This window comes from Nuphar pumila, chromosome 16 (assembly GCF_984573655.1).
Source record: "Nuphar pumila chromosome 16, dmNupPumi1.hap1.1, whole genome shotgun sequence".
Taxonomy (NCBI): Eukaryota; Viridiplantae; Streptophyta; class Magnoliopsida; order Nymphaeales; family Nymphaeaceae; genus Nuphar; species Nuphar pumila.
The window spans coordinates 86171729-86187632 of record NC_143264.1 but is presented as its reverse complement, the minus strand read 5'-3'; the positions used below and the strand labels follow the sequence as shown (position 1 = coordinate 86187632).

Sequence of the window (15904 nt, the reverse complement as noted above, 5' to 3'; positions counted from 1 at the left end):
TAGTGGGTTCCAAATCCGAATGTGATCTGGATTTCCATGGTTAGAGGTATCAATGGGCCGGTATCGGTGCGTATCGCGTATCGGCAGAATTTTGATATGCTGCAGTCGGCTAAGTTTTTATAAATGGAAAAAACACCAAAAAATATTGTTTTTAATTGTTTTAATGGTTTTAACACACCACATTATGATTGATACATAATAATTTATTATTATTTTTGGGTCAATACAGAACGATTCAGTTGAGTATCGGTATCGGCCATACCGATACTGATAACATTGGTCTGACCACTTGATGGAAACGATTCAGGGTAGGAAAATGACATTTATAATCTTATGTAAAGTCCTTTGTAAAAATTAATAAGGGAGGGGCAAAATTTGAAAAAAAGTGTAAAAATTGTCAATTCTAACCCAACTTAAAGATCTTTTTGAGAAAAACTCGTAAGGATGTCAATGGATCGGTTTTTATCCGGCATCTGACTAAAGCTGACTCTTTCTAGTCGGATTTGGTAAGCCCAAACCATGTCGGAGATGCAGATATGGTTTTGATTTTTTGCTATTGAATCCAATGAATATCCAAATGCAATTACAGATATAAGATGGGCTTTTCACCATCTGAGTTTTGAATCCACATATGTTTAGCCAACATCAGATTAGTCAAATCTGGTATTGGATACATCCAACCCAAATCCAAACCATTTACATTCTTAAGCTAAAACTTAGCAAGGCAAGAAGTGTGAAAACAACAAGGGTATAATGGTCAGTTTATATGACAACCTAACTATGGTCAACATCTCATCATGGTTAACCTTACATCCTCTTGACAGAAGGACCCTTTTGAGCCAATCGCAGAAAAGGTAGGGTTCCCATTATAGTGACAAAAGTTAAAAACAGCAAAATATCAGCAGCCAATACTCGCAAAAAAATGTTTTTTTTTGAAAATATCATATTTTTTCATCAAAATCTCCGCAATCAAAAATAAATTTAAATTATTTAAAAATAATTTTTTACAAGGAAATATAAATAAAAAAATATTCAAAACTAAAAAACCACACGTTTTTTCATGAAAACAGAGGATAAAAACATAAATATCACGTTTAAAACATGATATTTATGTTTTGACGAAAAACTCATGAGAAATTATCATATTTTCGCATATTTTCAATTTCTCCCGAGTTTTGTCACTATGGTTCGCATGAGGGGATGCTTTTTTGGTATCATTCATAAGGTAAGGACCATTATGAAAAGAACTCTAATTTTAAATTTTTAATTAATAAGCAAAAGCATATCAATGGTTGCTGAAGATAAGATTAAGAATGCATACGCAGCTTGGAATGTTTACTGAAGCACCATCCCAGCCTATATGTGCCACGTGTTTTACATCGGTTGGGTACCCAATCTGCATTTCATGTTCCTTACAATTCGTGTCTCTATTGTCGAGAAAACCATATAATTAGTGTAGTATAATGATTAAATAAATGAACAGCCTTAACATTCAAAACACATCTATTTCCTCAAGCAAGGGTATGAAATAATTTGAAATTCAACAATATTCTACAACATCATTGTTTCCGTAATTGCTAATTATGAGTTGAATAGACACTTATTATGACTATTGCATAAATCGTTGTTGCTTCAAACATACAAATTGTTACTGATTTAAATGTATAAATCGTTTATGCTTTAAACTTACAAATTATTGCAGAAATCACACTCTTTATAAGTACATATCGTTGTAATGTTTATGCTTCATAAGTAAACATTGTTGTACGATTTAACAAACTTAAGTACAAATCGTGGTAACTTAATAAATCATAAATACACATCACTACTGCTTCAAACATATAAATCATTGCTGCATTGAATGTACAAATTACTACTGCATTCAATATATAAATCATTGTTGCATTTAGCGTACAAATTATTATAAAAATGTAGCCTTCATAAGTACATATTGTTGTAATGTTTGACCTTCATAAGAACAAATTGTACTAACTGTTTTTTTAGGCCCATAAGGTGGATAGGTACAAATCGATTTGTTTCAGTATGAAAATAGGTTTTATTTATCATGAATAGTACAACCAATTATAAGTTTTAGCATTCAGATTTACAAATCAATTTGTTTTACATAACGAAACCTTTGACGAAACTCACCGAAAGAACATGAGTTTTGTTAATCCGACAGTGGAGGAGAAACACCCAGAAGGTAGATGCAGCCGATGGTGGCAACAATGCTCCCACTGTGCAGACGATGACAAAGGTTGCTCTAGCGACAACAGACGCCGATAAAGGGTGCTTCGACGACAATATACAATGACAAATGGTGCGTCATCAAAGAAAGCTCTTGTTACAATAGATGGTGCAAACGTTTACTGCTTAAGGCGAAAACGGAACGTTTGGACTTTGAAGAGTTAACATCATTCTTTATTTTCTGGATGGAGAACATTTTTGTTTTTTTCTCAAACAGTCATTTTTCTTTTTTGGATGAAAGATATTTTTGTCATTTTCTTGAATTGCCATTTTATAGCGGGAAAGGGTACTTAAGTCTTTGAAACTGCACCGAACTCCAATGCTAAGTGATGCCGACACACACGGGGATACGAGCCCCACGTGCTTATATACATGGTGCTCATTTGGACCTCCGAAGATGCACCTGCGTCTTCAATATGATTTACTGTAATTGGTCTTTTCTTAATAGAATCTGGTAGGGTGGGGTCTGCCTAACCCCAACTTGCCTTTCAAAAAAACAAACAGAGGTAAAGTGGCCATGGGTCTTCAACCCGAGAGAGTGCAATTTCATACGGTTTTAGTTCGCACTTTATCCTACGCGTAGGAGCATCAAGTCAAAAGACTTGAAACGACTCCATTTCGTTAACCCACTCACTGCTAGGGCCGTCGACGTGTCCCGCTTGTGTAAGATACCCGATATCTGACATGACCTGAACCCAAATATCCCGGTACGCTGATGACAAATTTTGACCCGAACATTTTTTGGGTCCACCTAAACCCGACCCATGCAACATCCAAGCTGGGTTTGATATATAAAAAGTATTTTATATGTATTTTTAGTGTAAATATAGATTTTAAAAGCTCCTTAAGTTATATGGTAGGCTTTGAGATTCGATTTAATGCCACGGCCCAATCACAGGATCACATTTGTATTATGCTGCTGTGGGGCCATGAAATGCTGTCTGATGATTGACTGATGGCACATAAAGGATCACCCAAGAGACCAAACAGAGCCAGTGATATTCTGCCCAATGATGGGGTGCTGCTTAGGGGTGTCATCGGGCCGGGTTTAGTTCAGACCCAGATGAAACCAGACCTAGCCATGATTTTAGGATATGGTATCGAGTCTAGACCCAAGTCTAATCAGATTCACCATAAGAGCAACCATACCCGAAGCCAATAAAAACTACATGAACCAGAACCAGGCCATACCCGGTAAAATAATATTTTTTATCATTTTTATATTGAAAATTTGTGGGTCTTAATTGGAACTTGGGTTGGAACTGGGTTTGGTATAAAATTTCACAAGTTATAACCCCATCCATGTATCAATCAGACCTTTGGGTCTGAATCCAAGTCTTAATCGGGTCTTCTTATTTATCACCATACCCGAACCCTATAGGATTTGGCCAGGTTGGGGCCTGGGTAAACCCTACCCGTTGACATCCCTAGTGCTGCATCGTAGTTACCCCAGGACTGCACCCCCGGCCGAACACTGGACGGACCACACATCCTTAATACATCCGTAGATCTCCTGATGTATGTGAGATGACCCACGCAGGTCACCAAGGAAAAATTCCATTTAGTGGCTAATCTGTTGCCTTTAATTCTAAAATGGGCTTTTAGGTGTTTGAATTTACTGATACGAGCCAAAGTTTTCTAAACTGCCAAACAAAGGCCTGTAGCTTTATTAACTGCTTATAAAGGTGGACCTGCTGTACTTGTAACCAAGATGAGCAATGGTCTGGCATAGATTTGGATTCATGTTCAGATATAAGATATTCCAAATTCTTGCTTCCTTCTGTGTTGATTAGGAAAAATTTCTCAAGGTGCTTATAATTTTTCTTTCACAAGCAGGTTTAGTGTAAGGTCCATCTCAATGAATGAAGATAACTGGCATACAGGCATAAGGAATAAAGATGATATTCTATTCTACAAAAGAAATATAGTGCATTAAAATTTCTATCCAAAGATATTTTTTTACTACTTAACGAAATATAGTGCATTAAAGTCATATGCTCTGTATGAACTATATGATGTAAAATGTATTTTTTACTACTTAACGAGTTCAAACCAGTTGAACGAAGCCAAGTACCTATTGTTCATATTCAACTTGCCGAGCCTGTTTTACAAGTTTGAACCAGCTCTTTGCAAACTGAACATGAGCTGAGCTATGAGCGGCTCGGCTTGTTTCTCAGCCCTAGTTGGAGTTGGAGGGCGGTTCCTTCTTACCAAGTCCGAAGGTATGTAGTTGAAGGGGAAAAGAAGAAGATCATGTGATGAATTGACATGACTAGCTGATGCCCTATGCTCCATCTTCATGCATATTGCATGAGTCAACACTGAGCCCACATGGATGGCTTTCAGTCAGCCTTGGCTCACCCATGGCAACTGGACTAAGTACGATTGACTAGTCACAACTGTTACTAATTGTCAGGGTCATTGGTTGTTTAGTTTTTAATTGGACTTTGATAACTTGTGGGGTTAAGCTGATACCTTAATTGAGCAACATTAACCAAATCGAAATGTGTATCAGCAGGAAATGAACTGATGGGTCATTGTTAAATGCAAAGAAGGCAAGAAGAAAAAGTCACACAAAGATGTTTAACGTGGTTCGGTTAATCAACTTACACCCACAGTAATGATCCAATAACCAATAGGAGGAGATTTTCACTATAAATAAACTTATATATCGTTATAATCCAGAGGAGATCTTGTGTCACCATTAGCAGCTAGAGTCTCTTTAAGCCTAGGAACATTTCTCTTAAATGATAGGGAGGATTTGAAGTCTTAGAAGGTTTTTTTTTATAGCCTTTTTAGCAAGACTACCTACATTAGAGCTTCCATGCAAATCATGACAAGATCTTTTTATTTTTTCCTCCAAAATAATTCATATGAGATCCTTCTAGACTTGAAGGGGAACCAATACAGCTAGGGGTGTCAATGGGTCGGGTTTACCCCGACCTGGACCAAACCCTTAGAAAAATATTTATTTTAAAACCAACCTCTTTTCAAAAGAAGTGGGGTCCTTACTGGTACAAGGTCAAACCGTTTCTCCCAAGTGGCAAGGGATAATCCGATTAAGGCGGTGAGTTCTCTGGGAAAGTTGACCTTCTAAAGCCTCTTTTGAGCACCCTTGCAGAAAGCCTAGAGCAGTAGACTCACTCAAGACTCAAATAAAACAAGAACAATGTGTGCAAGTTAATGCACGCAAGTAGGAAAACAAATTCATAGAAAATTAAATAGAAGAAAATATAAGAATACTTACTCAGGCTTCATGAAGACCTAGCCCTTACTCAACAAACTGACAAAGTCTCCTTACTCGACTGCGAGCCGCAGATCTGACAGAGTCTTCCCTCTCTAGCAAGAATTCCTATGTGGGAAGGGCATTCCCCATAAAAAAAATTACTCTACTAGCTTGAACAGTAAAAGCTAAGTTAGAGTAGTATTTAGAATTTTCCCACGAGCAATCTAGAAAAATTCTAAAATAAGCGGAAAGCAAACTATCTTAGATAGTAGAGTACTAGGCACCTTACCATTTTCCTAGCTTGGAAGCTACCAAGTAGAAAATCTAGTCTACAAAGAACTACTTAGAAACTATCTAACTAGAAAAACTATATATTCCTAAATGGAAGGCAAGAGAATTACCTAGGTGGGGTCACTTTCCGAAATAAAGGATAAGAAGGAAGAAGGTAGGCACTCCCGATTCTCCGTCAAAGCACACCCACACTCAAGTAGAAACTCAATCAAGAACTCTATATTTGTGAATGATCCACCCAAGGGGTATTTGTAGTTTCCTGACCAAAGCTGTCAAGATCCACACCATACCATAGCATTGGCGTGGATCCAGACACATTGGGTCAGACTTTAGGTCAGATTCGATTATGTATCCAGTGGATCTGTATCTAAGTCTGTTCACATCGGAATATGAACTGGGTCTACACTCAACCAGATCCATGCTAGTTCTAAGGCATGGATCTAGATTATGGATTGGGTAAACTAAATCCAAATTGGGTTCAAACCCTACTAGATGCACTGGTAGCACTGGCGTGGATCCAGTGGATTTGAATCTGGATCGGGTCAACTACATTCAAACTATGTCCAGACCCAGCTAGATCAATGCTGGTGCTTGGCACTGACGTGAATTTGGATAAAAAACCCAACACTCCTTGGGAAAAACTTATAACTTAGGATTTATAAATTCATTTAATAAAGATTTATTGTGTTTAAAAGCTAACATCCTCATATACAAAATATCATCTAAGCTCAAAACCAAATTCAACTATTTGAAAGGTCAAAAATACTCTCAAAGTGGGCCTTACTTTCCAACCAATTATTTTTGAAGACCCAAAACCTTGTTTTGGCTATAACTCTTCAATCTAACATATTAAAGTGATTTTTGGCTCAATAAAAAGCTAAAAACCTTTACTTTTGGTTTAAAGTTGTTGAAGTTATTTTATGAGTTAAAAGTTGGTAAAAATAGATTTTTCTTTAAAAAGACTCAAAACACCAAAAACCTTTGAAAATATTCTTTTAAAAGCATTTTTATCAAATGAAACTTAAAAATACCCTTTTAAAAGATGTGAGTGTGCCGCGTTATGTTTGAGAGACTTTAAAAATTATTTTTGTCTTAAAGATACTTCGTATTCTAAATGAATAATGAAGTATAAAAGAGTTCGCACTCTTAAACTTGAGGAATGTGAACGAACAAATCTCATTTTTCGATGAGTCATGACATGACTGTGTCGGAGACCAACTATTGAAGTTGGTTTCAGCACTAAAAAAATTTGGTTGCCAACACCGCTTTACAATTGAAAATGAAAGATAGTGAGATTTTACATAAATCAAGATACATAGATTAGACTATAGGAGATGTCTAATGTGTGGTACTACAACCCTCCAACTAGGCCCTGATAAAAAGTTGGATCACGAAGTTCACCTCCTCCTTTTTGCACATGAACATTAGTAACTATTGAGGTTAGGCATTGATTTAATATTAGTTCTATCCACAATCTAGTAATTCATAGGCATATTGTTTTTTTATTTAAAAACAAGTCACTCGAGAATTTATCAACTTCAAACCCTAAAAAGTTGTTAGAAAATCACTCGAAAAATAAAACCAAACCACAATAGTAAGAAGGATAACAAAGAAGAACAAAGGATATACGTGGTTTGATATATAACTTACGTCCACGGGCAAAAAGAATTTAAGTTTCACTATGACGAACAAAAGAAAAGATACATGCAAACCTTCAATGCCAATAACCCCCAAGGAAACTCTCTCTAAAAAGCTACTACACATTCCACTTAAAGCCCCTTTTTTATATCTCACACACAAAAGACTATCCTACTTTAACTATTACTCTCACCCTATACTTATTACACTCCCACATAAAAGAAGACAAAAAAAGAGTCTTTTACAAGCACAACTTTTTATGGTTTTAAAAGTCAAAAGTAGGCTTGAGCCTCAATGTGGTGAGTTGCCATACGGCCTTGCTGCTAGCTATTTTTCACAAGGATTCTCCGATTTATTCGCTTGTCATTTTGTACATTGAATGCAGGTCGGGCCGGGCCAGGATCAGGTGTCATCATTTGGCACACTCTGCACCTTATGGAGGGCAGCCAGGTGCAGAGGCAATCCTGGCTCGGTCAGGCTAGGGGTGCCCTTTCATCTTTAGGAGCGACACTTTATGATAAAGCCAACCTCATGTAGTTGTGATAAGGCTTGACGATGATAGTGAACTTTATAAGTCTAGGAAACTAGATGAGCCGCTCATGTCTAAGGTCGTGTTAGGCTCATAATACTCGTGAAATAGGCTTAGAAAATTGAACAAAGATAACGAATGTTCAGTTCAGGTCTTATATATATATATATATATATATATATATATATATATATAGAGAGAGAGAGAGAGAGAGAGAGAGAGAGAGAGATGGTAGCTAGGCAATCCTTAGGTGCACAACTACCAATGGAATCACAGTGGGTGTCCATCGCGGCCTTGATGGACGACAAAAAAAAATGCTAAATTAAACTTGCTTTTATTTTTTACGTGTTAGACCCTTTAGCAATGGTTTTGACCGTTGTTAAAGAGTATAAAACACATTTTTTGCTGTCCATCAAGGCTGTGATGGACGGCCAGCATAGTCCCGTAGGTAGCTGCGCACTTACGCGTTGAACAGCTACCACTCACTCACATATATATATATATATATATATATATATATATATATGAAAGCCTCCCCAATGAAAAACCCTCCCAAACCTCTCAAATGGACATTTTATTGGATTTTTGATATTTTTTTCAAAATTCCAACAATATCTATATGCATGTTTTATATGAATCAGTTCTTGAGCATTTGATTCCGATGCATGAATAGGTTTTTATAAGTTTCAATTTTTTTTGAGGCTCCAAATGCCATTTTTCTATTTAAAATTCATGATTCAAGGGTTGATTTCTAGTCAATCAAGCTGAACACATCTGTAAAATACCAAAAAAATTTCATTGGTTAAGTTTGGGACCGTTTCCATTATGAAGGTTTTCATTCCCATATATATATATATATATGCCGACTGAAGCTTGACTCATTTAACTAGGGCTGGTCAGGAGCTCAAGCTTGGCTCAACTTTCCACAAGAATGAGTCGAACTTTACACCCGAGAGAGTGCAATTTCATACGATTTTAGTTCGCACTATATCCTACGCGTAGGAGCATCAAGTCAAAAGACTTGAAACGACTCCATTTCGTTAACCCACTCACTGCTAGGGCCGTCGACGTGTCCCGCTTGTGTCGGATACCCAATATCTGACATGACCGGAACCCAAATATCCGGGTATGCTGATGACAAATTTTGACCTGAACATTTTTTGGGTCCACCTAAACCCGACCCATGCAACATCTGTATGGTCAGAATTTTAAAAAAATACCAAAAAAATTTCATTTGATAAGTCTGGGACCTTTCCATTATCCATTATGAAGGTTTTCATTCCCATATATATATATATATATATATATATATATATATATATATATATATATATATATATATATATATATATATATATATATATATATATTTATTTATTTATTTATTTATTTATTTATTGTTATTGAGCCAACTGAAGCTTGACTCATTTAACTCGGACTGGTCAGGAGTTCAAGCTTGGCTCAACTTTCCACAAGAATGAGTCGAACTTAACACCCTCCATTCAGTTCCTCAGACTTGTATACCAGCAGCCCTAATTGGGAGCCATCAATATTAAACCCTTTGGTATCATACCCTTTCAGAACATGGGCAGCATCAGATAAAAAAAAGAGTAGGCCCCACCCGATTGATGAACATCTAGTCATGTGGTTAATATGCCTGATACACCGGGTTTCATCTGTGTTGCTTATATGCTACTCTTAACAACAAAAAGTTACACAAAAATATCATATCTTGAGTCGTTTTGACTGTGTCCATGTAAAATGGTGTGTTGGGATTGTGGACAAGGACTTTGTTTTGAGGAACCCTCATCGAGAATTGATTGTATGAACAGGTGAATGACCTATTTTTTTGGCAAGTTTTATATAGTTTTGGTATTTGGATCTAATTTGAGATCCATATATTTGACATACGTTCATAATTTGACCCAATATGATACCAATTACAACAAATGCATATCGAAAATATGGTTTGCGTATTTGTTTTACATAAGTTTCATATTTTTTCATATCTGGATCCAAATCGAGAACCATATCCGGAGTTACAATCCACAATAAACATGTCAAAACATAGATAATGGTGGGGCGGATCGAATCGTGTGATCCAAAACGAAGTTATCCAACTCATTAACCATGTGCGTCCAAGTTGTCTGCACGATGTAAATCAAACAAGGACATAAAAAACATAGCTTCCATAATTAAGCCACCAAATGTTGAATGGAGTATAGTTGTTATAGAGCAGACAGAACATGTGTTCTGTCTGTTTTGTCCAATCTTGAACAAGCCACCAAATAAGCCCTTAATGAACTAGTGTGGTCACCGATACCCAAGTCCTTACTGAGCATCTAAACTTGGTCCAGCACCATTCATACATGGTATGAAACTTAGAAGCATAGTAGGTAAGGTGGGGTAAACCCTATCCAAACTAAATAATGGAACTGGTTAGACCCACCTGATGAGACCCAACCGGAAGAGCCAAACCGGTTAGGCCTCGTGACTCGTGAGGCCTGTTGGACTCAGGGATCGTATTACATCCGAAGTTTGGACACAGGACATGAATGAATTTGCTTGGGGTAACATTTGATAATGGTGTCATTACATAAGAATGCCTCTGAATCTCCATGCAATTGATCCAATCTGACCTCATGGATGGATTCAGCATGTTCAAAATATTAGAAACTGGCTTTTGGATGATGTTTTTTAAACTAAAAAAAACATGATTTTATGGCCCAGAAAAGTATCACGTTATAGGCTGTAGATTTTTGAAGCCTGAACCAGCTTGTACCCATGCGACAACCCGAACCAACAGATCCAAACAGATTTAAAAGCTGAAAATTTATGCCGGAACAATTTAAACTTAAAATGAACACAACAGTCCTAATTTTATTAAGTTAATAATTAAAATCTTTCAAATTTAAGTTTTCTAATCAAGACCAACCCTTTGATCCCAACCTGATAGATACCTCATACCAATCCTGTTCGCACCCAAGAAAAACAAGAATGGACATAAACCAGGACTGATTCTACCCGGCCCATTTGCACCTTAAACAGTATTGTCACAAATACTGTCTGTAATCCAAAAACCGTGATTTTCATGTAATATTTTTAATGGTCAATAGCATACAAAAAATAACGTTATTTTGGAAAATTGCTCATATTGAAATATCTCATTTTTTATGTGATTTTAACCCATTGTTAACACATTAAATGTTTTTACAATGCCAACATAAATGCAACAATTTTTTTTTTCTAAATGATCATACTGTTATACTAAAACGGATCCAACAGACTTCATTAAGAAGTGTTGGTGTGTGTAAGCAGGCATGTATGCATTTCTTAACGTGCTTACACAAGCCAAAATGAATCACACTTGCCGTACTCAGCTCAGTAACGGGCACGAGCAGCTCATGGTCCACTGTTTTTATAAACCAAAGAAACCGCACCCAACATGAAGACCTGGTTGTGCTGGCTTAGCCTGCTATACCTATGGTGGTCATGCCGATGGAGCTCATGGCCCACTGGCTGAACCTATTCTGCAAGCTCCAGTGAAAACAGGACCGACTCGTCTCATTTCGCAAACTAATGGGGGCAGATTTTGCCCAACATGGCAAGGGTGCAAGCTGCAGCCAAGGGGTTTTAACCTCTTGAAGGTGGGCCATACGCCAGAGCATCAATCTCTCTTTGACACCACCACCTGAACCTGGGCTTCCGCTTGTTAAATGTCAGGAAAAGAAAAAAACATGTCTGTGATTATGTTACGTGGAACAAGGTCTACAGAAGTAACATATATAAATCTCTTGAAAAGCAGGATACCAATCTCTCTATTACAGATGCAATGCAAATCGATGGATCTCTTAACAGAGGCAACAAATACATTGATGAGTATAAGCTACAAGTACAACAGACACTCAATCACATCAATCACAGATACAACAAGATATACCAAAAGATCGCTATACAAATGGAGAGGAAAAGCCTCATTCACGTAATGTGCATCATCTTTTCTTTTCTGAATAGTTGTAATGTGCATCATCTAATATTATGAAACTGGAAGAATGGTAATGTCTATGCAAACCATTTTTGTCACTGTTCCAATCTCAAATCAATGTTTTTTTTGCCTGGAACAGAAGCACAAAGGTTAGAAGTAGAACACTTCCTATAACAAATATGGACAAAGAGCCCTGCTCCAGTTTGTCTGACCCACAGCACAGACTACCTCAGGCCACACGTAACAAATCAAGGGACCAAGGTGGACTGTAGGTCAATAGATTTTTCATATTCTTTATTTAAATCCACAGATGAATCTAATGACATACCTTAGTAGTCAGATATTTATGCTGAATCTTTAGTGCCTCTTTACAAGCTTTTTTCGCTTCCAGCTTTCCAGTTATTTCATTCAAGATCTGGACACCAAAATCCAATCATAAGACTGCGGTTGCACACACACACACACACACACACACACACACACACACACACACACACACACACACACACACACACACACACACACACACCTTGACAACATCATCCAGACCATTTGCCTCTTTCATCATCTGCTTACTCTTGGCCTTCATAATGCTAGCAACAAGAAAAACTGATATAGGAACATTATGTTGCATGTTTGCTTTATGCTTCAAATTTTCTCTTTCAAATTTCCCACACTGTTTCAGATGCTTATTGTTCTCCACACCCTGGGCAGCAGCTGAAGACGATTCCTCGTACAAAGAGAATAAGTTCGGATTGTATTCCATAGCCCACATGAGCTGCACCAATTTTCAGCTTCTCAAATCAAATTCATCATAGGAGATACTTTTTTTTACCCCAGAAATATGCATAGATAAATACGGGAAGACTGATCCAGTAAAATGCAACTAGATAATCCGTATGGTTCACAAAAATAAGCCTTCATATGAAAAAAACGCATGCTTTCATCTGTCACATGGATGCTTCACTTAGCACATGTAACCCATGTCAACCTAACACATCGGACATGCTAGGCACTTCATGGACACAATCAAACCAATATCGAACATAGTCCACATTGTGTAATTAATTAAGTTTTACTGCTTTAGGCTGAGAATTACACACACACACACACATCTATGTGCGTACAATTGTGTCCCCTCCATTAATTTCTGAAAATTGAAGTGTTGTCCCAAGCACATCCACATAGTATCCTGTATTTTGACCAATAAAGCACAGTACAATTGAACAATTTATTCAAAACAACTCGAACACCAGCTGATCTTAACAATTCTGAACCTGCTAACGGTAATTCCGATGTTTACAAGAAAAAACAGAAAATGAAAAAACTAACTTGAAAAACCATTGGCATGACCTGGACAAGTATTGTAAATCTTGTTTGTTAACCCCAGCTTGCCAATACGAAAAAAAGAAGAAGAATCATACACGTGGCAATTGACATGCAATTAATGATGGTTGTTGACTTCTCTTGTTCAGAGAGCTAGAGACGTTTTTGGGCTGACCTGATCCCTCCAAATTAAGTGTATCCCTAAATGTAGGACCTGACCCCAACAAATGGCCCTTTTGCTTCAAGAGAAACACAGTCAAGAATCTCAAATTTTTTTAAGGGAACAGAAGAAGCCCAGGCCTGATATGAACCAAACGTTATACTTCTTGGACACAGCCAAACAGGTAGGACATGAATAATATAGAACATTTACTTTTCTAACCATCACATTTCTTTGTATTATTGTTCATTAATGTCTCCATTTTATAATTGATCATTGTGACAAACTTTCTTTATGCTTCATTATGACGTTCTGTCATGACTTTCAGATGTCTTAGTAAATATCATGGTTTATGGGATGACATTATGTAATAATTGAGATATCTAAGGCCCTGTTTGGAAACTAGTAGCTGGTATGGGAAGTGGCATTTCAGGAAGTGGAAGCTGCCAAATCCTGGATTTGGCAGCTAGAGGTGGTAGCTGTCAATTCCATGCTTTAGTGTAAATACAATGCCACTTTCCATCCCAAATGCATTAAATCCCATCCCAGCTACCAGTTTCCAAACAGCCAGCAGGTGGAAGTTTGACCAACTATTTTGCCAAAATGCATTAACTACTATCCCAGTTCCTAGATTCCAAACAGGCCCTAAATATATAAATATGTACCCTTGCACTACTACTCGTAAAATTGTTGTAGACTTGCATCTATGTTCTTTATTTCTGTCAGGCGACATGGTTTAAACTTTAAACTACATTGGAATCAAAGACAATAAGCTATAGTTTTACATTCAAAACCAATTTCAAAAATGCACTCACAACAAAAGGAACAAAGAGTGCCTAGGATGAAATCTATACCGAAGAACATTATCAACATAACACCAATTCATCTTAGTTTTGACTGCAGATTCTTATGATGAGTGATTACCTCCCAAAGGAACAAAGTATCTCCGAATGAAAACTCTCTACGAAACAACACCATCAACATGCGGAAGGCAAATAGATATTCTCCTCCATCTAGCATCTCTGTCATTCGATCATTCTTTGTCATGAATTCTGGCAATCAATGGTTTCTTTTGAAGAAACCCAAATCAGCAAACAGTAAATTACATCATTGACATTCTGACAGTTCTCTAAATGGTAGAAACAGAACAAGGGCTCTGTACTAAACTCTCGTGTGATACACAAAACGAACAAGTGCAGAACTTGCCCAACACTAACCAGTAGAAGTTGCAACCTAGAAGCACTCCTGCCGTAGGCAGTGAAAAACTCAAAGTGACAAGAAATGGGATACTAATGGTTTCTTCTGGACACTACATGTATAGTGTTTGTGCTAATTTATCTGCATGTACACATAAATATGCATGACTAGCTATTAATTATTACAAGACTAAATTCCAAAGTTAGATTTAGCAATCTTGGAAATGATACAGAAAGTCTCAGTTTGTCAATATGAGAAAAGGAATTCGAGTAGCAGCATTAGCAATGAAGACAAGAAGATCGAGAACTCTAAGAGGAAAAGCATGAATCACTAAAGCTAATGAAGTGTCTAGGATAAAGCAGAAATGGATTAAGAAAGTCAAGGAAGGGAACATATTATCATGTGCACGTTTCAGGAACAAAAACTACACATGCAAATATCATAAAAAGTACTTAAGCTATCAGTAGTGCAGTATCTCTCTCCTTTTGTTTCTGACCTTCTAGCCCAATCATTTGAAGGACATCTGCATGTGATAAAATCTGAGGGCCTAGACAAGTCTGTAATTTGCTCCATGAAGAGAATAGGCAAAGAGGCTGTGGATGCTTGAAATACAGATAAAGGAAAAGATATTTTGTAGTTCTTTAAGGGAGCTCCTGAATAAACGTGGTTGCTGGGTAGAAAGAAAAAATAACAAATATAATGCTAGATAAATTTGTAGTAAAATTATGGTAGAGCCTTACTGCAGAAATGCATAGCAGACATATCCTAGCCACCAGTTTATTCCCTATCTTTATGATCCATTTGCTAAATGATTATAGATTCCCACCTAGGGACAGATGTTGTTATGGGTAGTCAGTTTGCTTCAAGTATGAAGCATTGGCTTCACAAGGATAAGGCCGTTTTAGGGCCTGAGAAAGTTGACTGCAGCTTAACCCTGACTACACATATATTCCGGCTGTGTTAAGGATTTGGATGCAAATTTATCTGAATAGGCCTGGCACATGCACATAGGCTCAGGTAGATGATATAATTGTTAATTGAAAGAACTCTAGAAAGCATACATCAATAAAACAAAGATTTTAGAGATGTATGAAAGGAACAACTTGGGAATTTTGAAAGGACAATACTTTTGATTCATTTGCATGTTAGAAATGATATCCTTTGCCTCAGCAGAAATTTGCTACAAGTTTGGTTACATAAGCAACAATTGTATAGAGACAGCTAGAAGATTAATCTACTTGGTTGTCAAAGCAGATATTCTACTGTAGTGATTCAAATGATCAATCTAGTTGACCTGAGAGCAAT

At 37.0% G+C, this 15904-nt stretch overlaps 1 protein-coding gene across 1 annotated transcript in view; it reads right to left on the bottom strand.

The window, feature by feature from the left end:
* Positions 1-11702: 11702 nt before the first annotated feature.
* The window catches only part of LOC149813977 (rab GTPase-activating protein 22-like), a 41137-nt gene continuing 36935 nt past the window's right edge, over positions 11703-15904 (bottom strand). Inside the window, exons 8-11 of the mRNA XM_089991253.1 lie at positions 14327-14424; positions 12446-12694; positions 12245-12331; positions 11703-12046 (exon numbers count right to left, since the gene is read on the bottom strand). Of these exons, the coding sequence (XP_089847379.1) occupies positions 12026-12046; positions 12245-12331; positions 12446-12694; positions 14327-14424 (455 nt within the window). The 3' untranslated portion in view covers positions 11703-12025. The remainder of the gene's footprint in view (positions 12047-12244; positions 12332-12445; positions 12695-14326; positions 14425-15904) is intronic.